The 24,323-nt window shown below is 32.6% G+C and overlaps 1 protein-coding gene across 1 annotated transcript; it reads right to left on the bottom strand.

Moving 5' to 3' along the window:
* Positions 1–20,812: 20,812 nt before the first annotated feature.
* On the bottom strand, positions 20,813–21,256 carry LOC144575986 (BTB/POZ and MATH domain-containing protein 2-like). Its single transcript, XM_078326259.1, has one exon. The coding sequence runs from the start codon at positions 21,254–21,256 to the stop codon at positions 20,813–20,815; it is 444 nt and encodes a 147-aa protein (XP_078182385.1).
* Between the last annotated feature and the right edge of the window lie 3,067 nt (positions 21,257–24,323).

Raw genomic sequence — 24,323 nt, 5'->3', positions numbered from 1 at the left:
TAAATAATAATATCTTGCATAATTGCTGCATGTAATTGGATCCCTTAGATAATATCATACACTAAGACCTTGACCATTTTAACCAGTTTTCATTATATAAATTGATGCTATATTTTCACATAATTAACAAGGAGTAGAAAGTAACATGAAATTTTAAAGTTTGTTGTGTATGATACAATTCCTTTTCGTATTTTGTTCATTGCTTATTATGGTTTGCTTTATTTATTTATTTTTTTTCCTTACTACTAAGAGGGTTATATATGGTCAGTGTAATTGATACCACGTCATACTCCTTTGAAAATATTTGGAAACAAGCTAAGAATAATTGAAAGATTTTCCAACCGTTGCTGGTAATCGATTCACAATTTAGACAAGTTGTGAATACATACTAACAAACACTATTTCAAAATAGTTGCAAATGCAGCTTTTATTCTAATTTCAGTAATTCTATTATTATTACTAGCCTTAAGAAAATATAATTAAAAAAAAAACAATAATTTTCTCCTTTCCAGAAACTTCCATCAGAATTCATGATGCATGTGGAAGACGAAAACAAGAATGGTTCGATCGATCGGTTGCATTTGTCTTGAGCCCTACAGGTAAAACCTGGAATATCAAGTTAATCAGGGATCACTCAGAGACCTTTTTCAAAGGAAATTGGCCTGACTTCTCCAAATATCACAAATTAATTAGAGGTGGGCTTCAAGCTGGTGTTTCGGTACGAATTAGGCAACATGGTTTTCAAAGTAAAGGGGTTTGGTTTGAATGGATGTCTCAAGGATTACAATCAAGATGCAGTGACTATTCTCAGGAGAATTGGATTCAATGCCTCAAGAGAGAAATCTCCAGGAAAATGTGCAAGTGTTGCAGAAGGCAAGCAACAATATTCTTTTGCAGGTGACTTTAAACATCGCAGATAGCACAACACAAAAGCATAAACACCAACGTTCAAAAGGAACACAAAATTCTGATAGCTCAAAATAATATCTATTAAACATCTCGGATATCATAAATAAAAACATAAACACCAACATATTAGAGAGCCTAAATTTTGATAATTAAAACAACAATTAATAAGCTTTAGGGGCTCAAAAGCCTGATCGACTGCACTATTTCCTAAAAATACATATCTGCAATTAGGAACCAAAAGAGACTGGAGTTTTCATATAATTAAAACACAAGTTCGGTTAGTGTCATTTCCAAACGGCTAAACAATGCTTGGCTGAAACCACATAGCTGGTGGGGGTACTGAGGAGATTTTTAGCATCTCAGCAATGCCAAGCACCACTGGCTCAGTGTTGCCATTATCCATCTTGGCCAAAAAAATGCTATAACATGATTTATGATGCTCCCAATTCAAGGCATCATAACAATTCAGAATAAATTCACTTTTCAGAAATTTTCTTGATGAACAAACATACTCCATGTAAATACTACCCCCAACAAGCCGGTCCCAGTCATCAGTACTGACAGCCAAGTACTGGTATTTATTATTGGCAGATATGGCAAAGATATTGGCAGATATGGCAGCAATGTCTGGAGGATTCATGTTGTATCTCCGAAATCTTCAGAGATTGAAGATTACCTAGATACTTTATTTAGAAATGCAATTATGGTATGAAATAGAGAGCAATATGGAAAGTAGTAATAATTGTATTATGTACTATAGGCTATTTATTCTCTGAACCTGCTGTAAGAGAGATTGAGCCATTTGTGTGTAACAAAAATATACACATTGTAAGAATTATTCTGATGAAATAATATTGGGTGGGAAGGGAGTTTTCTTGGGAGTCTTGCGTCTTTATTTCTAACATGGTATCAGAGCAGTGTTTCGGTGCTCTAGTTTGCTGATGGCTATGCCGAAGGTGGACTAGTGAATCAATCCTGTGATCGTACCTTTTAATATTTCTCCTTCCCATCTCCTTCTATCTCTTACAACAATCTTTCTGATTTTTTTTTTTTCAACAATGGCAGAAGCCGAAAAGTCTCAGAAAAACAGTGGAGAGAAATATGTCCCTCCAGAATTTATTAAAGAACTAACAGTTACATTAACTGAGTTGTTTTTACAGAACCAACAGAAACCCCAGCCAAGTGCTCTTGCGATTGCCGATGGATCAAACTCTCCTATCACTGTGAAGTTTGATGGAAGAAATTATGGGATGTGGTCCCAGATGGTGGAGATTCATCTCAAGTCCAAGAATAAACTCGGCCATGTGTCGGGTAGCCAACTTGCACCTCAACCAGGAGCGCCAGGGTACAAGCAATGGGAGATCGATGACAACACAGTAAAGGCTTGGCTTCTAAATTCGCTTGATCCTGGATTACTAGGTAATTTTCTATTTTTTCCCACTGCAAAAGAGGTATGGGATGCCATTAAAACTGCTTTCTTTGATGATAGTGATGGTACCCAAGTTTATGAATTACAAATGAGGGTACGAGGGTGTACACAATCAGGTGGGACTTTAGAAGAATATTTCAACACTCTTCAGCGGCTATGGAGAGAAATTGATCTCCGTAGGCCTAACAAAAATGTTTGTGCTGTAGACATTAACAATCGAAATCTAGAAATTCAGGAAGAAAGATTATACATATTCCTTGGTGGCTTAGACCAGCGGTTAGATAGCATACGGGCTGAGATTTTGCGAACCAAGCCGTTTCCCACTATTGAGGAAGCATTTGCACGTGTGAGAAGGGAAGACGTGAGGCAATCGGTTATGACTAGCCGAAGTGAAAATGTCAACCCTATGGCGATGGTTGCAAAGGCTTCAACAGAGAGGTGCGAGTCTGGGCAACAGTCAGGTGCAGTAAATTTCGCGACAAAACAACAGTTCAATCCTGGTTCAAGTAAGGTGAGTAAATGTACCAAGTGTGGCAGTAAAAGGCATACCATAGAACAGTGTTTTCAGGTGATTGGATATCCTGAATGGTGGTACGAACTGAAGAAGAAGAAGCAAGGTGAGAAGGGCAAGGCAACGGCAAACTTGGTAATGACTGGTAAGACAGAAACTGAAAATGGATTAGATGAAGGTAAAAAAATTTACTCCTCTTGTTCTTTTGATAAAGATAGTGCGTGGGTCATTGATTCAGGTGCTACTGATCATATGACATTTTCTATTAATGATGTGACAAATAGAACAAAACCACGGAAAACTGAGATTATGAATGCAAATGGTGTCACTCATCCAGTCACAGGAGCAGGGGATGTTTACTTATCACCTTCTCTTACATTATCCAATACTCTTGTGGTCCCTTCTCTATCCACAAAACTAATCTCTGTTGGACAACTTGCAGATGATTTGAATTGCATGGTGTTAATGTATCCTAATTGTTGTGTGTTTCAGGACATTTCTACGAAGGAGATCATTGGGCGTGGTATTAAAAGGGGCCGTTTGTATCATCTTGAAGACTTGAAGTGTGGAAAGGTTAATTTGGCAAAAGGATGTTCTAAACCAGAGACAAAAATATGGGAATGGCATCGGCGATTGGGACATCCCTCTTTTGGTTATTTAAAAAAACTAGTGCCAAAGTTATTTTTAAATATTGATCTCTCGTTGTTAAATTGTGAGACTTGCATTAGGGCAAAAAGCCACCGTGTATCCTATAAACCTAGCTTAAATAAATGTGTTTTTCCCTTTGAACTTATTCATTCCGATGTGTGGGGACCATCTCCAGTTAATTCAATTGGTGGTTATAGGTGGTTTGTTTTATTCATTGATGACTGCACAAGAATGACATGGGTATACCTCTTGAAGAGAAAAGAAGAAGTTGTTGAAGTATTTAAAAGTTTTTTTTATCATGGTTCAAAATCAATATGGGAGAAATATTAAAATCTTTAGAAGTGATAATGGGGGTGAATTTGTTAATAAAGTACTTAAAGATTTTTTTAGTCAAAAGGGAATTGTTCATGAAACATCTTGTGTTGGAACACCACAACAAAATGGGGTTGCCGAAAGAAAGAATAGACACATTTTAGAAACTGCTAGAGCCTTACTACTTGAGTATTCTGTTCCACATAAATTTTGGGATTGTGCAGTCATTATGGCAGTATATGTAATAAATCGATTACCCTCGAAAATTAATGATTTTATTACTCCTCTTAAAACCTTATCAACCTTTGTGACCATTCCATCTGTCCTTAGTCTTTCTCCGAAAATTTTTGGTTGTGTTGCCTATGTTCATATTCCAAAGAACCAACGATCCAAACTTGATCCGTGTGCCATAAGGTGTGTGTCTCTTGGCCTTGGTTTAAATCAAAAAGGATATAAGTGCTATGAGCCAGTTAAGCAGAAATGGTATACTACTATGGATGTCACCTTTGTGGAAAATGAACCATTTTTTCGTTCAACCCAATATCTGGCTCAGAGGGAGAATTTGAAAGAGTCAGATTATTGGGCCTCTAACTCGGGTTTGGATCCATTCCCTGGTCCGGTTCCATCTTCTGACTCGGGTCCTTCTAATTCGGGTCCGTCTGATTCGGGTTTGTCTGACTCGGGTCCTTCTGATTCGGGTCTGTCTGACTCGGGTCCTTCTGGTTCGGGTCCGTCTGACTCGGGTCCTTTTTGTTCGGACCTGTCTGACTCGGGTCCCTTTGATTCAGGTCCGTCTGACTCCGGTACAGATCCCACTTCTGCATCTAATCCATCTTCTAATCCAACTGAGCAACCAGTTCTGCAAGTGTACAATAGAGATAAAAATAGACGACTGTTTGGAGAGACAGCTAACATAGAGGAGGAGAAGCAGAGTGACTCAAGGATATGGACAGAGATAAATGGTGAAACAGAAGAAGTGATACAAACGGACCCAAGACCACACATCCCGGGATCTCCTGAGAAATGTCAGCAGGTAAGTTCTCATGACTCAGTACTACCACCAAGAAAAAATAGAGGGAAACCACCAAAGAGGTATGTTCCAGAAAATGGAACAAGTTCTGAGTATTCAATTGCAGGTTATGTGTCCACAAAACATTTACCAGAACCACTTAAGCAATTTAACAATGAATTACTGTCAATAGCTATACCTAATACTGTTGAAGAAGCAAAGAGAGATTCGAAATGGGTACGAGCTATGGAATTAGAAATGGAAGCTTTAAATAAAAATTGTACTTGGACTCTGACCGAATTACCCAAAGGCAAGAAGCCGGTAGGATGTAAGTGGGTCTATTCCGTTAAATTTGATGCAAATGGAAAGGTTGATCGATACAAAGCAAGACTTGTTGCAAAAGGATATACTCAGACTTATGGTATAGATTTTCAGGAAACTTTTTCACCTGTTGCTAAATTAAACACAATTCGAGTATTATTGTCTCTTGCAGCAAACTTGGAGTGGCCTCTACATCAGTTTGATGTGAAGAATGCTTTTTTGCACGGTGATTTGGAAGAAGAGATTTATATGGAGATTCCTCCAGGATATGAGAGCTTAGGATCGGGATCCATGGTGTGCAAATTGAAGAAGGCACTTTATGGACTCAAACAGTCTCCACGTGCATGGTTTGGTCGGTTTTCCCAGGCAATGAAAAAATATGGGTTTAAGCAAGGCGACTCCGATCATACACTCCTCCTAAAAAGACAGAATGGGAAAATAACTGTGCTAATCATTTACGTTGATGATATGATTATTACAGGGGATGATAGGACAGAGATTAAGAAGCTTGAAGAATGCTTGGCACAAGAATTCGAGATGAAGAACTTAGGAGGACTTAAATACTTTCTAGGAATTGAGGTAGCTCGTTCTAAGCAAGGTATTGCCTTATCTCAAAGGAAGTATGTCCTTGATCTATTAACAGAAGTAGGGTTGCTTGACTGTAGGCCGGTTGACACACCGGTTGTTCAGAATATTAAATTAGGAGAATTTCCGAACCAAGTACCTACAAACAAAAGTAGATATCAGCGACTTGTGGGGAAGCTAATCTACTTGTCACACACGAGACCCGATATTGCATATGCCGTGAGTTTGGTGAGCCAGTTCATGCATAATCCGAGTGAAGAGCACATGGAGGCTGTAACTCGTATATTAAAATACTTGAAAGGGGCGCCAGGCAGAGGTATATTCTTTAAGAGACATGAACACTTGAATATATCTTGCTTTACAGATGCAGATTGGGCTGGCAGTATAACAGATAGAAGGTCAACATCAGGATATTTCACATTTGTTGGAGGAAATCTTGTCACTTGGAGGAGTAAGAAGCAAGACGTGGTAGCACTGTCTAGTGCAGAGGCAGAGTTTAGAGGAATTAAAAAGGGCTTGTGTGAATTACTCTGGATTAAAAAGCTGATGGATGAATTGGGATTTGCATCAAATGAACCAATGGAGTTGTTTTGTGATAACAAAGCTGCGATTGATATTTCGCATAATCCAGTTCAACATGATCGAACAAAACATGTGGAGATAGATCGACATTTCATAAAGGAGAAGATTGAGTCAAGAATTATTCGAATTCCACATGTACGGTCTGAAGAGCAGTTAGCTGATATACTCACGAAGGCAATCTCGAGCAAAGACTTCATTGCCATACTTGACAAGTTGGGCATGACAAACTTGTACTTGCCAACTTGAGAGGGAGTATTGGCAGATATGGCAAAGATATTGGCAGATATGGCAGCAATGTCTGGAGGATTCATGTTGTATCTCCGAAATCTTCAGAGATTGAAGATTACCTAGATACTTTATTTAGAAATGCAATTATGGTATGAAATAGAGAGCAATATGGAAAGTAGTAATAATTGTATTATGTACTATAGGCTATTTATTCTCTGAACCTGCTGTAAGAGAGATTGAGCCATTTGTGTGTAACAAAAATATACACATTGTAAGAATTATTCTGATGAAATAATATTAGGTGGGAAGGGAGTTTTCTTGGGAGTCTTGCGTCTTTATTTTTAACATTTATCCCCATAGAAAATAGCAGTGTTGTTAGTGTCGGTAACCCGTTTTACAACCACCTGCAGCTCTTCAACTATAACCTGGTACAAGTTAATTTTTTGCCTAGGAACCTTCCTAATGGCCTTGCATACTTCCTCATCTTCACCTCCTCTGCCTTCATCGGGATGAACAACAGCCATGTACACTCCAGATTTCCCTACCAAAAAAAATTTGGAAAGAGATTTCAACTCTGGCTCGAAAAAGTATATGCCTTGCACCTTATGTTGGTTTAGATTATAAATGGTCATCGCTGTCTTGTAGTACAGATAAAAATTTCCATTATTGTAAGCTGCCTCTGCCAGTTCAGCATTTGGGTATGGAGGCTGGTCGACCTGTGTCCAGTAAAGATCCTCGACTTTACAGTAAAAGATTCCACAGGCTCCCTGAAAGAAAACCATTATGATGCAGTTCGGATCAGTGAGATCCGTAGAGAAAGTTATATTGTTGATTGCATGAGTTGTAAACATAGATGCAAGCAGTAAACCACGCGTCGAGTAGCGCTGCTTATCATCCTCATCCAGAGCATCAAACGGAGGGAGCGGGACACGATCTCAGGTTAACGGGACACGATCATCCCATCATCAACTATGCCACTATGTACCATGTACGGAATCATCAGCCATGGGAGTTGGGGAGGCAGGTGGCTTGGCTTGGGAAGTGATGCATCACGCCATGGGGAGCAAACAGCGCGAAATCGAACATAGTCGGTGATGCATTTGACCTTTTGTGAAATCAAAAGCACCGCTGCTAGTGGGAGATGGGCCCAGTCGGGAAATGCAGTTGCGGAATCTTATCACCCTAGCTAAAGAAAAATGGATGGAGAAGGACTGAAGGAAAACGGGATGGAGGAGAAAGAGAAGGTTGTTGTTGTTGAAGGGTTTTTATTGTAGAGATTTTTGGGAACCCAAAAGGCCATAGAGTAGAGTAGACTGCTTTCAATCAAATTTAAGTTCAAATTTAAGACTAGAGATAAATTGAAAGCCATCTTCAAAAGAATCAAATCGTCTCATTTCCTGGAGTGGCTTTTTTTTTTTGAGAGAGAAAAAAAAATGTCATTTCATTTACGCAATCACAAGTTCACAACCCACGTCTTTCCAGATTTTTTTTTTTTTTTGACAAACTAAACTTATGAATGACAGAATGAGTGTTTTTTTAGCTTTAAAAGAATATCCTTAATTTCCAGTTTTTGAATTCAGCAGATTTTTTATATTCTTATTTAATTATTTTTCACATTTCCATTAATTATATCCCATAATTCATTGTTTAAAACTATAACATTCATAAAAGATCAAAATTTTACAAATTTAATCAGTAGAAATAAGCAATATGCATAAAAAAAATACTATCAAAAATCAGAAATTTCAAATTAAGATTTAAGAATTTAAAGACATTTTTTAGCCCTAAAAAGTAGAATATCTACAATAAATCTCCAGAAACATTGTATATCTCTTCATGACGATTATGGCTTATGAACATATGCTGAAATCGGTATTTCTAGTCAAAGTTTATCCCTCTTTAAAATTTGAATTGAATTTGTATTTTTTGTTGAATTTTTTGGACCCGTAATTATTTTTTTAATATAACAAATTAGTTGTGAATAAATTGCTATGCGATTTAAAAGATAAAAAATAATCATTTCTATTTCTGTGTCTATTATGATCAGTCATGTTATTTTATAATACATCACTTTGATTTAACATATTACTTGATAGGGCAAGGCTAAGGTACTATGGGTTACATAGAGGACTACGGTGCTACGGCTCAATATTCGAGTTTTCAAAATTCAAACGGTCGATCCGAGCCGTTTATCTTGTTCTCCATATTAATGTGTTTGAAGACCAAATTTTACATTTTTTGAAATTTTTTTTTACTATTTTTTTAGATAGGTAGAAAATCAGTTGATCTAAGAAATTCTGCACCATTCAGATATTTGATTTTCTATCTATCTAAAAAATGTAAAATTTGACCTCCAATCACATATTAATATAGAGAACAAGACTAACAGTTCGGATCGACAGTTTAAATTTTAAAAACTCGAATATTAAACCGTAAAACTGTAGCCCTCTATGCAACCCATAGCACCTTAGGTCCTTAACCTTACCCTACTTTATATTTCTATTATGATCAATAATGTTATTTCTATTTAGCATATCACTTTCTTCTTCATTGTAGCAATTGCATTCTAGTTTTAATTTTTGAGATCCTTCATACATATTCAACGTGTTTGTACTTTTATACTTTTACTTTTTTACATTTTACAAATGTAATCCACAGAAATTTACGGTGCGGTTTCAACTCGGTAGGAAGTCTGGAAGTGCATCAACAATATGGTTCCACCTTTTATTCCGCACATATGTGAGGCAATATAGAAAATAGATAGAACTGAAGTATATATTGATATGTTTCCGGACTCCTTGCTTAATTAGAACTACATCATTTATTTATTTTTTTAAAAAATCGATTTCTTTTCTCAAGATTTGATTTTTTTTTCTTATAAAAATGAACTCTCCAGCATATAACAAAATAACACATGAAGAGATTTATAAACATCTTTCAACTTAGATGACCACAAATACAGTCATTATAATCAAATATTAATCAAATATGTTCATAGTATAATCTAATTTGCATCCCACTTACAACAAATTATTTTAAATAAGTAGAATTATACATGCAACACGTATATACAATTATACAAGCAACACGTATAAAATAAATTCAAAAAAATATAAAATTTGATCTCCAAGTATATTTTAATATAATAATAATGTTAAGCGGTTCGGATCAACTATTTAAATTAAAAATAAATATATAAATTCAATACATGAAAGAAAAGGTCGGCAAAAGTAAATATGATACAGCATATTTTATATACTTAATTTAATGGTAGAGATAAAAATATAAAAAAAAGGTCGGCAAAAGTAAATATGATACAGCATATTTTATATACTTAATTTAATGGTAGAGATAAAAATAAAATAAAAAAGGTCGGCAAAAGTAATCTCCCCCGCTTCAATTTCAATTGATATAAAGCCCGTTTCTTTTGGTACGTGTTTGTCGGATGCAGAATTATACTAAAATAAAAACACTAATTAATGTAAAGTGAATAATACAATCTAATGAGTATATAAATGTATTCAGGTGAAATTTAAATAAATGTCAATAATGAGGTAATGTTAAATATTTAATTACTAAAATAAAAATAATAACATAAAGTGCATTATAATTAAGAAAGCTAGTATTCTTGAATTTTTTCATAAACCATAATTAATAAAACGAACTTTACGGAACCAATATGATTGGTTTTTTTTTTCAAAAACCATAAGGACCGTGGGGTTCTCACGGTCTCAATTTTTTTTTTATTATAAAACAGAATTTTTTTAAATTTTTTTATTTTTTGTATTAAAATATTAGAAATGTTGAATATATTTCTTTGAAAATAGATGAAATACAATATAATTTGATTTATTAGAAAGACTGCAATAAATAACCCGGATCAATATTTTTCAGGTCGGGTTTTTCGCAGCTGTAAGAAAAATTAATATATTTCTTTATGTGTTATTAGAAAAAAATAAAAATGCTTAGATTATGAGTTATTGATCCCAGTTCAAAAGTCATTTCTAAGTAATCCAGAAAAATATTGTGATCCTTCTAGGACATTTAATTTATAAAAAGTTATATCTATTTTGAGAAATTTTTTTGAATAACAATCATTAAATAACTTAAAAGTTTTTGTTTTTTTTCAAAAATAGATACAACTTTTTCAAAAATATTGGTTCGTAAAATACGTTTTATTAATTATGATTTACGAAAAAAATTCAGTATTATTTGGCTAGGCTTAACTCTGAAAACTTGTCCTGTGTCCTGTCTTCATTCTGCATGCGTGGCAAACCTCAAGTCTACATGACTACATGACCCTTAATTTCTCTGAGCCTGGGTTAGGTTAGGTGACCTGACCTACTGCCTACTGGTGTGAAAGTGAAAGTGAAAGTGAAAGTTCTCTTCTGTTGTGTCTGTTCCGGTCTTGAGCCGAGAGGCGAGAGTCCCCTGACTTAACCTTCCTCAGTAAGAAATCGCATCCTCATGACTCATGACTCATGAGATATCTCAAAAGACGCACTCAGTCTTATTTTAATTGAAGCTTAAATTAACCCTGCTAGAGTCTGTCCAACATTTCACCTTTCCTTTTGTATCGATTTTGAATATTATCCATCTCAGTAAGTTCTGGTCTCATCGTATTGATGCCTTTAACACTTAATTTTAAGCTAATATTAGTTTGTATCTAAAATTTTTAAGTAATACCAAAGAATGAGTTCTTCATTAATTGAGAACAGGCTTCATTATCATGCTACGCTGAAGAATTGTGCGTGAATAGTATAGACTGATCGATGCTTAAAATAGCCCTTTAACATGAAAGCTTTATCAATAAGCAAAATGAAATCAGAGAAAATAAAGTGATGTAGTAATTGTAAATTGAGGATAAGCACCTAAGACCTTACTAAAAAAAATATACAATTTTATATGAACAACCTTGAGATCAGATGGAAGAAGGAAACATCTAAACATTGTGTACAAAACAATAAAGAATCACAAAAGCAAGAAAGATAATGCATGTGTGGTGAATGCTTCATGAAGTCGTAATACTGGATTTGAACTTGTAAGCTCCATAGATCATATGGCAGGAACATGAAAGATGATCCGACAAACAAACAACAAATATTCAAACAAGTCCCTAAAACATATTGTATTTACAAATATCATCAAAGCAACAATGGACATTCAGCAAATACTCAAAATAGAAAGCATGTTTTTTTTTTAGAAACTCAACAACTTCCAAATACACTCCATCTATATTCCCAAGACAATCATACTAGAAATGCTTATATTTTTTTGCACAGGACAAGGCGAATAAGAATCGTGAAGGATCTTTACAGTCATATTAAAAAGTATGAGACATTCAAAAATAATCATGTTGGAATCGTAATAACAATAAGACAATACTAAGTAAAGAGATAAGTGATGAATGCACTTTATCCAATTATCTATAAATGGCAAAGTCTGGTTGAAGGTTTGACAAGAAGGAAGAAGGTGAGATCAAGAAAAATGCAAATAAATTCCAAATTATGTATGTTGCTATTATCTAACAATTCCAGTTAATTAGTGACTTTACATCGCAAATAGCACACAAAAACATAAACACCAGCATTCAGAAGTAACACAACTTTTTATAGCTCATAATAATGTCTATTTAACATCTTGGATAACATAAATAAAAGCATAAACACCAACATATTAGACAAAGGCTAAATTCTGATAATATAAAACAAGACCTAAGCAGCTAATAATGCGACTCAAAAAGCTGATCTCCTGCACTATTTTCTAACAATAATTACCTGCACTTAGGAACCAAAAGAGACTAGAATTTTTACCTAAAAACCAAGTTCGATTAGTGTATTTCCAGGCGACTAAATTAAACAAAACTTGGCTGAAACCACATGGATGGTGGGGGTGTGAAAATTTGGGGCATCTTTCCAACGCCAAGCACCAGCGGCTCAGGGTTGCCATCATCCAATGTGGCAAAAAAAATGCCATAACAAGGCTCATGATCCCTCCAATGCGTACGAACTGTAGGATTCAGCATAACTTCATTCCCTACAAATGACGAACAAACAAACTCCATGTAAATACAACCCCCATCAAGTAAGTCCAAGTCATCAGCACAAACAGAGAGGTAGTGGTAGTTATCTCCACAGAAAATAATGGTATCGCTTGTGTCAGCAACCCGTTTCACATCGATCCGCGGCTCTTCGTCAATGACCTGATACAGGTCAATTTTTTGCCTTGGAGCCTTCCGGGTGGCGTCCTCACCTCGTCTGCACCCTTCTCGAGTGAGATGAACAACAACCATGAAAACTCCAGATTTCCCTACCAAAAAAAACTTGGGAAGAGATTTCAACTCTGGATCAAAAAAATACATACCCATCACCTTACTAATCTCAGAGGCGTGATTGTAATTTCAGAGCTCAAATTAGGTATATTATATAGTTAAAAATATCAACATTACAAGATCTTGACCAATAGAAAGAAAGAAACTAAAAACAAGTGAAAATTAAGAAATAAACCAAGTAAAAAGACCTTTTGAAAAAAAAAAACAGTTTACATTTATTTGTTATGCTTCTTGATTTTTTTCTTTTTGGTGGTAGAAATTTAATCGGTACCAGTACCGGTACCAATACTAATACTGGCACACCTCCCAATTCTAATATACTCTGTAAGCATTTGAATTCTTGCGAATTCCATCTCGCACGAGAGGCATATGATTAAAGGACCAGTAATTATCAAAATAAGCTCATTAGTAATAAAGATTAGCTATACTAATTTAATTTATGGGAAACGGAAAATGATATAAAATGGCATGCAAACTTGTTTCAGTGCAAGTGCCCTGTTTTGACTTTATCGACTTCATTTACTTCGGTGTTAGGCACATAAAAAGGTACAATTAATTATTTATATTATTTTTCCTTATTGTATCTCTATTATAACATACTTGTTAATATTATTAAAAAACCTAATCCGAATTACTTGAAATTAAAGATTTAAAATAAATTTATTTAGCCGGAAAACTAATTTAATCATAACCGGAAGCACACTTAACCTATAGGTTTAGTCCTTCTGACATGGAAAATTGATTCTTTTTTAACCATTAAATTTAACGAGAGTTTATTTAACTTGTTATAAATATATAATGTTTTCATTGATTTTCTCTGATCTCTTATTAAATTATTCACTAAAATAACTCAATATTATTATCAGATATTATTTTTTTTTATCAAATTTTCTATTAAAAATACAAATATTTGCCAATAACATTTTAACAATTTTCACATAAATAATTAGTTTCATTTATGAAAAAGATGAGATATTTAAATAAAAATTCAAGTAACATTGGCATTCGCATGATAGATCATACTAAATTTATTTCTCTCTTTTCTAACTCCACATGCAAATTTCATGTAACGTCAATTTCAAATAAAGACATGTAAAAATTCTCTTGAATTCAAATTTTAATTATGGCGTGCTCGATTGTCTAACTAAAAGAAATAAATTACTTGTAATCATTTTTTTTTGAAAGCCTGATAGGGGCTATCAGGTGGTTAATTACATCATAAAAATTACAACAAAAAAATTACTTGTAATCATTAAAAACAAAAACCACTTTAACATTAAACACTTTGAGGAGAGACATTTTTTTTTTTAAATGTGATTATATTCATCAATTTATCTATTTAAGGAACCTTCATCTATTTAATATTTGTTTATACACATGAATAAAAACAATCTACGCGACACAAACAACATGATCCAAAATTTTCTTTCCACAATTTATTTAAGTTGAGGAACGATTTTGTATGCATATCCAAGGAATTCCCGGTGAATTTATACGGAAACATAAACTTTTCCAAGAAAGAGCATATGTTTAAACAGTGTAGCGGATAAAACTTTCAAAATTGGCATTGATTTCTGTCAGCTGCTTCGCGTTGATAACATTATTATTTCCGCCGCAGAAAAACGGCGTCCTTGTTTAGCCACGTTTGTATTGTTGTGCATTTAGCATGTTAATTTATGTTTACCGAAGCGGAAATAAATCTGCTATGATCTTAAAGGGATTGTAGGGTCCTACAATTCTAAATCCAACCTTTCATTTGTTTTGAGATTCGTGTATAAAAACTAATTTTGATGTAGATTCATAAGATCCAAAAAATAAAAGTTTTGATTTAGAATCGTAGGGCCCTACAATCACACAGGATCGTAGCAGATTTATTTCCTAAAGAGGGACATACTAGAGGATTAATTTTGCCCGCCTAGGGCATGCCCGCCCGTGTACCTGTGCCCGAGCCTGGGTATAGGTCGGGTACTCGGGTACACGGGTACGAGCAAAAAACAGGCCGAACTCGATTTTTTGGGCAAATACCCGACCATACCCGTACCCGACCATACCTGTACCCGTGCCCGTGCCCGTACCCGTTTACCCGTTGTACCCTACCCGGGTACCCGTACCCGTTTAAATTCAAAATTTCAAAATTTTCAAAATCCCCCCCAACCCATTTAAATTCTGTTTTTTTTCTGTTTTTTAAATTCTGTTTTTTAAATCTGTTTTTTTATTTTTGTTTTCTAATTTCTGTTTTTTAATTTCTGTTTTTTGAATTCTGTTTTTTAAATTCTGTTTTAATTTCTGTTTTTTAATTTCTGTTTTTTAATTTCTGTTTTTTAATTTCTGTTTTTTAAATTCTGTTTTTTAAATTCTGTTTTAATTTCTGTTTTTTAAATTCTGTTTTTTAAATTCTGTTTTTTAATTTCTGTTTTTTGATTTTATATGTTAGATTCATTTTTAATAGGTTAAAAAAATTGGTTTTTTAATTTATGTTTTTGAATATGTGAAGTAATTAGATTTGTTTTTAATAGGTTAGATTTTATTTTTGAAATTCGGATTTATTTTTAATGGGTTAAAAAAAGATGTTAGATTTATTTTTGTGAAAATGTTACATTAGATTTTATTTTAAAAATGTTAGATTTATTTTTAAATAGATTAGATTTATTTTTGAAAATGTTACACCTATTTTTGAATATGTTAGATTTATGTTGAATAGGTTAGATTTAATTTTGAATATGTTAGATATATGTTGAATAGGTTAGATTTATTTTTAAAAATGTTAGATTTATTTTAAATAGGGTAGATTTTTAATTTATATTTTATTTTTTTAAAGTAATTGATTTAAGATATTTTTTGTTTATATTTTATTTAACCTATTAAAAAATAAATGAACGTTTACAAAATATATTATCAATTTAAAATGTAAACTAAAAATTTCAAGATATAAATAAATTATGAAACTATATAGTTAGAATGAGAATTTGAAAATAAAATAAAATGACTCGTGTAAAGAAATAAATAAACACATTTGTACTTAGCCGAATAAACATACAAATTTTCGCAATAATAATTTATATATATAAGTTACAAATTTTATTTATTTAGAAATTATAAAGATGTGACTTGATAATTTTATGTATATATATATATACACTATTTGATATTGAAGTATTGAACTATTCAGATTTTAAAAGTCGAATTATAAACACGTAATAATATTTATACGACACTGTTAAAAAAAACAGAAAAAATATATCCTAAAATTAAAAAATATATTAGAAATTGATCAACTTTTGATCTATAAAATAGTTCTTTTAGACAAAATCAATTGTCCTAATCTGAAAATAGTTTAATATTCTAATTCTCAAATGAAAATATCACTTTTATGCCTGAATCTCTGTCTTTGCTCTCTTCAATGATGGAAATTTATTTGATTAAATATTAAGTGATATTTGACAATTTTCAAATTAAGTAATGAAAATGTTGAGTTTAATAGTAGAAGAAAAAAGATAACAAAAATAAACTCAAATATTAGTTTTAGTGAAACTAAATAATTTGTCAAATATCACTAATTGACACAAATGTGATACACTAGAATTGCATAACACTTTTTATTATAACATTAAAAAATACACAGAATTGACACAAATTTCAATTTATTTGGATTTTTCTACAACTAGTTATTAATTTTCAAAGTTCTACCGTAAGAAAAAACTTCAAACATCTACAACTTTGGCTACGAGTGTCGGATTCACGCGTTCTTCGACTTTTCGGAAAGGGGAGAACGAGACGGATCCGATTTTGCAATAATAATTAGAATGAGAATTTAAAAATAAAATAAAATGACTCGTGTAAAGAAATAAATAAATACATTTGTACTTAGCCGACTAAACATACAAATTTTTGGCAAGAATAATTTATATATATAAGTTACAATTTTAATTATTTAGAAATTATAAAGATGTGACTTGATAATTTTATGTATATATACACACTATTTGATATTGAATTATTCATATTTTAAAAGTCGAATTATAAATACGTAATAACATTTATACGACACTTTAAAAAAAAAAAAAAACCAACAAAAAAAAAGAAATAAAAAAACCAGAAAAAAATAGCAAAAAAAAAAAATACCCGTACCCGGACCGCCCTACCCGTCAAGGGTACACGAGTACGGGTATAGGACGGGTAGGGTATGGTTTTTGAAAAAAATACCCGACATACCCGTACCCGTATACCCTAGTGCCCGTCATACCCGTACCCGAGACGTACCCGTACCCGCCCGACCATTAATAGGACATACCAAAGGTTGCATAATTTAATTACTAGAGAGAACAATTATGGGCCACTAAATTGGTGTTGGGCTCAATTATGGGCTTAGATCCGGGATATTTTTTTGGTTGACAACGCTATAAATTGATGCAAATAAATTCGATCAAGTTGGGATTGCACTCGTAATGTCGGGCTAGCATGGTATGAGTGTCACTGACTTCAAAATCTATTAAATTGACTTTAAATAAAGAATTTCAACCATTCAAACTGATCTACTTTATTAGTTGTGCTTTTACATGCAAAGTTTATAATTTTTTGAGTTTATTTAGTATCAAGTCAAGCGGTCAAATGTAAGAGTTTTTAAGTTAATTTTAATGCATTAATTTTTCAACAATTTTTATCTCTTTATTTGATACTAAAATAACTCAAAAATATATAAAATTGGCATGTAAATGCATCACTCATATAGTAAATTGATTTGAACGATTTGGATTTATTGTTTGAAATTTATCCAATATATTTTGGAGTTGGTGTCATATGACATCAATGTCATACTAGTCAGACTCCTCATAATGGTTGGGTATTCTATTGATGTCTTCAAGATTTTAAAATTCAATTTTTTTTGTTTGTTTTGAAAATAAGATAGGGGTCAAGCTCTAATCTTATATTTTATTGATAAATTAAAATTAAGATAACAATCCACAAATTTAAAAAGCAAAAAATTATTTAATGAGTATTGAGCGAAGATAAATAAAAAAATATATTTCTTGTACCACTTGACCAATCAGCTGTAAGATAGAACAAAAATTGTCTCTAAATATTCGATTACATGGCCCTTTATTTTTTTGTTACAGCAAATCTTTTTGGCTTCTGAAGAAGGCACAATTTTGTTCCTGCCCAGGCAAACTATATTAAAAATACTATTTTCCCAACATATATAGTTATGCATGTCTCCATAATATAAGTATAGAAGCTGTATTAAAAGGTAATTTTAAAAATCAAAGCTGGGGAATGGTTTTGTTCAAGTATGGTGAAAGTTATTTGCGCCTTCACTTCAGTTGCTTCACTTTTAAATTGAAGAAAAAATGGATATAATTTTTTTTGGCATCTTTACTGTCTCCACAGGATAAAATTGAATTTTCCAGTTATATTTGCTGATCACAGTCAATGTTTTTTCCGATTGGTTTCTTCGGATTGTGGAGGCTGTCTCCATATTCAAATGATAATTCTGAGAGTGTCTTATATTAGATTAGAGATTATAATTCTGTACAGTCTTATACGGTGAAATCATTTTCTAATTATACAGGATTTTGATTTATAGAATAATAAATATTGCCTTGGAAATTGAGACAGTAAGTGTTAGTGTTAGCTCAGTAATTTAATTGAAGGGGATGTATTCGTATGGAGAAGAGTAAACAAATACTGTCAGTGAAATTGGACCGTGACACTGTTTACCTCATTGAAAGCTTTATTCAAAATAAAAGAGGCGGAGTTAATAATTATTATCTTATGACACGGTATCAAAATATTATTTTAAAATATGAGCTAATAGGTTATGGGCTGATCCATTATTATCAGATCTTACAAATTAATTATTTGAAACAAAATATGATTATATATATAATGTTTTCATTGCTTTTCTCTTATATCTTGTTAAATTATTAATTAAAATAACTCAATATTATTATTTGATATTTGTTTTTTTTCTATCAAATTGTATATTAAAAAAATATAATAAATGCCAGTAACTTCTTAACTCTTTCTACATAGATCATTAGTTTCATTCACGAAAACAATGAGATATTTAAATAAAAATTCAATATGAAGGGGATGTATCCGTAATTAAGTGTTGTAAATAACGGTATGTAGTCGCCAGACGGACAAGATACTATCAAGTGATTAATCGAAAATAATCGGTCATAATTGATTATAATTGGTCATAATTAGAAGCAATGGGCCGATTAGTCAGAAAAATCTGTAACAATTTGCTCACTGCCAACGATTAATCGGCCTATACGGTCGTTTTCCACCATACTGAGTCCCGTATGGAGAAGAGCAAATGGATCAAAGAAATTGGACCGTGACACTGTTTCTGTTTATCCCATTGAAAGCTTTTTTTTTCTTTATTTTTTATTTCTAATTATGCATCCCAAGTATATGAAAAGAAAGGAAAATTGCTTTAATTGGGTTAGAATTACTTGTTGAATTAAATTATTTCATTCACTCCACTTTTTTAATTATTTAAATATAAAGAAAGTACGTGTCCCAGCAAATATTGTCTAATAATAATTAAGTATAATAATTAAGTTACTTTGTTCCACATAAGTCTTGTTTTACGTTGTTCCACACGAAGTTAGTTGTTAATATCAGTGTTCTAAATAGCACGCTATAGCGTCGTTATAGTGTTTTTGAAAACTAAACACTAAGCTATGGCATCAAAACACGCTATTTGAGACACTATAGTGGTAATAGCGGTCCGCTATAGCGCATAGCGTGTAGCGCAAATAGCGGGTGCTATGCAACATGAATTTTTTTTACCTTTTCAATTTATATGACTTTATAAAGTGAGCTGCACTAGTTATGCAAATGAAAAAGTACATAAAAGCCCAAAGTCCCAAACCGTATATCAATTGAATATTAGTGGATATTTATCTTTTAATAACTTGATCCCATTAAAAATAAAATAAAATAAACAGAGCGAACAGTACTCTGTTTCCATAACCCTTCTCATCAGGAAAAGAAGCATATGGAAGATAATAATAAAAGTGGAAAAGAAGTTGCACCCAAAGCAAATTACACAGTGAGAAAGCTTGATTGCTACCCAGTGAGAAAGCAATTTAATAATATGCACGTGCAAAACCAGTTACTGTTGAATACATAAACTGTGACAAACTAAATGACATAATTCATTTGAAAAAGAAAAGACTGAGGGACAAATTTTTATCTAGAATAATCATTTTTTAGAAAACAAAATTAGATATCCTTCAAAATTGATGGACATATCTTCATCAAATTGTGAAATTAATCAGTTTTTACCACAGCTTTAAAAACCTCAGAATAACTCATAAATTTGAGACACTCTGTTTTAAGTTGACTGCAATTGTGTTGCTCAGCCAAAATTAATGTAGCCGCAGCATTGTTCACATTGAGATTTTTGCACAGAAAATCTTCACACATCAATCTCAACCTATCCAACTGATACCTATCATTCAGATATTTGTTCATCATAAGAAATTTGGTAAAACAAAGATTAGAAGAGAAAAAAATTATATAACTTGTACATACCTATCTGCAGCTACTAGAAAATGTTGAGCCATCAACCTCAGATCTTTCTTTTCACCTTCATTATCACTAGTTCTCTCAAAATCAGTTAGCGAATCAGAATATATGAAGCAAAGCATGGATTTGAAACTGGCGCTTCAATATCTTTAACTGCTATGGTTTTTGTCCTTCTCTCTTTCATACAACCAAAAAGTTCAGCATCAAAAACAGCCGACCTTGCTGCAAGAACACACCAATGAGCCTTAATTCTCTCTCCATTCACTACAAATGTAATGTCCGTCCCCTTTCCGATCTCTAGTAGGCTAGCCCAATTTTGACTCAAATTCGACGGTGGAACAATGATGCCATGGGAGTTAGTCACTTCAAACTTAGTTCCTTTTATAACAGTAACAGTACACTTCACTGTTAAAGGCTTAAAGCATCATTTTTCAAATGTCCTGATGCCTCAAATTCAGCTCTATTTGCAAATTGAGGATAACCCCTGCTTGGATGTTTTGAAGTCCAATTAGTATAAGCTGGGTATTGAATGCTAAAGTAGGGTTCACCATTCTGTTGAAGCATGTCGAAACTTATTAGTGCCTTCACATCTGTAGCTTCAGTTTCAAGTTGAAGGCAAATGGATATAAAATTTTGGTCATCCTTGCTGGATCCATCAGGAAAAAATTTAATAATCCAGTTATATTCGCCGACCGTAAAAATATCAGAGTTAATGCTTTTTCCTATGCCAATCCCTTTAGTTAGGGAATATCCAAAAATATTAAACAGATGTGATCCTGTTATGGTCTCTGTTCGAATTGCAGATGCTGTCTGGAGGCTCTGATGACTGATAGCTTGAGCGGAGGAAGCCATTTGGATGTATCTTACCCTCAGAGAATATATATATTGGGGTTTAGAAAATAGAGATTGTAATTCTGTTCAGTAACACCATAATTATTTTCTTATATAGGATTCTTTTTATTAACAGAATAATTAATATTGCCCAGTAAAAGATCACCTAGGAAATTGAGACGGACAGTGTGAGTCCATTAATTTAATTGAAGGGGATGTATCAGTATGAAGAAAAGCAACAATTCATATATGCGTCCCAATGTATATGAAAAGGCAAAGAGCTTTAATTGGGGTAGAATTACTTGTTGAATTCAATTATTTCAACATTTTCACTTAATTGATTAATAAAAAAATTAAGTAATCATACAAAAGGTTGCGAAATTTAATATAATAATTATGGGCCACTAAATTGGTGTTGGGCTCAATTATGGACTTAGATCAGTAACATTTTTTTGTTGACATCGATGCAAATAAATTCCATCAAGTTGGGATTTGGGAGCAATCAAATGATTGGGTCTGATAAATTTAACTGTTAGGTTGAACTAGTTGATCAGCTAGTAGAATCTCAACCATAATAATTCGGATCTAGTCAGATACTTGACCTGGTAGAATAAGATGCGGACCGTTTATTTCAACTTTTGTAGAACCTTTCCATAATTCATTTACACTTCCAACCAATTCTTTCACTATTTTTTTTGGCGCAATTATCAGTCTTTGTATATTTAAAATGTTTTATTCATTAATTTGATATTTTAACATCTCATTGAACACAATTATGAAGCGGACTGTACCGATTTTGTCATTCTTTGATATCCAATAATCAATTGAGGATTGCCTTATTTTAATTGAAGCTTAAAGTAATCTTGTTAGAATGTGTACAATATTTCAATATCCTTACCAAAATGAGGGCACGTCGAGTTCAGTGAAATTGTTTTTCCGCATCGAACTGCATGGTAACCTTTGCTATTGGCTATTAGTTTGTATTTAAAAATGTACAATCAATATTCCACCTAATTTTTTTTTTTATAAAGCAAGAGAATTAAAAAAAAGGAATAAAATGTCATAGTACTCTAAAATTAACTTTTATTCTCCGCAGAAAACTTATTTATGATTGACCTATATATATTTGATCTCCATTGTTTGAAAGTCCGGCTTCTATATTATACTATTCGAAATTGTATAAATGTTATTTTAGTTAAATGATTCGGAATATGAATAACTGGAAGAGAAACACATTTGTTATTTATACAAGATGTTACTTTAGTGTAATAACACTAATTTTATACCATTTCAAAAAGAAAAGAAGTGTTTGATTTACATCTAAACAATAATAGATTGTTGCTAAGTTACTGCTATTTTCATACATCTAAACATGGCCTTATTAGTGTTTTGTAAGTTAAAATATGGTAAAGTGTCACAGATAGTTAAATAAATGATGTCTAGCACTCTAAATTAGATACCTAACTTACATACTATAAATTAAATAATCTAAATAAATAAAGGTTAAAGTAATAAAATTTACTTTTAGTAAAATTAATTCCTGCACTCACTATATTAATTACTGCGAAAGGTACAACTAATAATATAGATATTAATTAAAAAATTCAAATTGATATTTTTGAATTAAGACTGGAAACGAGTGAATGATAAAAAACAGTTTAAAATTCTCAAAATTGAGTGGAAGGGAAGGTACGTAGCTAGAATGCCCACAAGACTTGTCAAACACAATGAGATGTGCCAATTAATGAACAAAATCGAAGCCTATGAAAATTCTAATTAATACTACTTTTCCTTCCAACGAATTTATAAACAACAACTGTCTAGTCTTATCGAAATTTAATGCCCCGGAGAAAATTATTAATTATTGTGAATCATATAATAATATATTTGATACTGTTCAAACTTTATTGGGTAATACATGGTTTGCACTTTATATAAACTTAATTTCTTCAAACGTTACATTAATTGCCACAAATCCAGAATTCAGAAGACATTTATAATACGTATTTTATTTTTTTGAAAAAAATGGTACAGCGCAGCGCGCGGCATTTAATAAAGTGTTTCTTATAATTTTTTAAACAACAAATTTATACACCATTTGAAAGTAATAATTGATACATAGTTTTTTTTTTATAATTCGTACTAATTAATTTTACATGTATATTTAATTCCAAAAAAGTGTTTTTTCTTTTTGTTTTTGTTTGTAATAATACCCATTTGCTGCTGGTCAGTTTATTTATTTCTAACAAATTAATTAACACTACAGCAGAATTGATTTTCTGCGACCGGTATCAGAGACCGGTGCTGACGCCGGTCGCAGATAATTAATTTTTTTCGAAAAAAACGAATTTGATCCAAAATCAGGCGACCAAAACTATCAGAGCCGGTATCAGCGACCGGCGCCATCACCGGTCGCTGAAAGTTTTTTTTTTTTTTTTTTTTTTTTTTTAGCGCCGAAAATCCCCAAAACCATTATTCGCGTGCGCCAGAGACAGTCGCCCCAAATTTTTCGCCCCAAAACCACTACTAGAATTTCCGTTTTTTTCAAGGGTAGCATCTGTATTTTCAAGGGTAAGAAGGGCCCTTGGAAATGAAATTGAGTTTGCTGACACATTTAACTATTTTCAAGGGTAGGCCATTGGAAATAGTAGCGCATGGAAATCCCTGATGCCAACCCTTGAAAATGCTTGCTATCCACCCTTGGAAATACTTTTGCATGACCCATGACCCGCTAAACAGAACGAATACTATATTTTATTGAGAGCCCATATTATTTTCAAGGGACTACCCTTGAAAATATTTTGGTAAGTCTGTTTATACTATTTTATAGTGAGGCTCATGGAAATGCTGGAGCACAATACCCTTGAAAATACTTTGTTGATTCAGTTTATATTATTTTATGCTGAGGCCCATGAAAATGCTGGAGCACACCCTTGGAAATGTTTTATTGATTCAGTTTACATTATTTTATAGTTGGACATAATATTTCCAAGAGACTACCCTTGAAAATGTTTAGCTCCTAGAGACAGAAACATTTTTGTTTATTTGAGATGCCCCTTTGAATGATGAAAATAATAAATCACAACAA

This window comes from Carex rostrata, chromosome 24, assembly GCF_964058835.1.
Source record: "Carex rostrata chromosome 24, lpCarRost1.2, whole genome shotgun sequence".
NCBI classification, from domain to species: domain Eukaryota; kingdom Viridiplantae; phylum Streptophyta; class Magnoliopsida; order Poales; family Cyperaceae; genus Carex; species Carex rostrata.
Note: the sequence above shows the minus strand (reverse complement) of the source record. Positions and strands in the feature narration are given on the sequence as shown.

What these genes read in the sequence shown, in the direction of transcription:
- LOC144575986 (XM_078326259.1), bottom strand. Translation starts at nt 21,256, where the DNA reads ATGGCTTCCTCCGCTCAAGCTATCAGTCATCAGAGCCTCCAGACAGCA.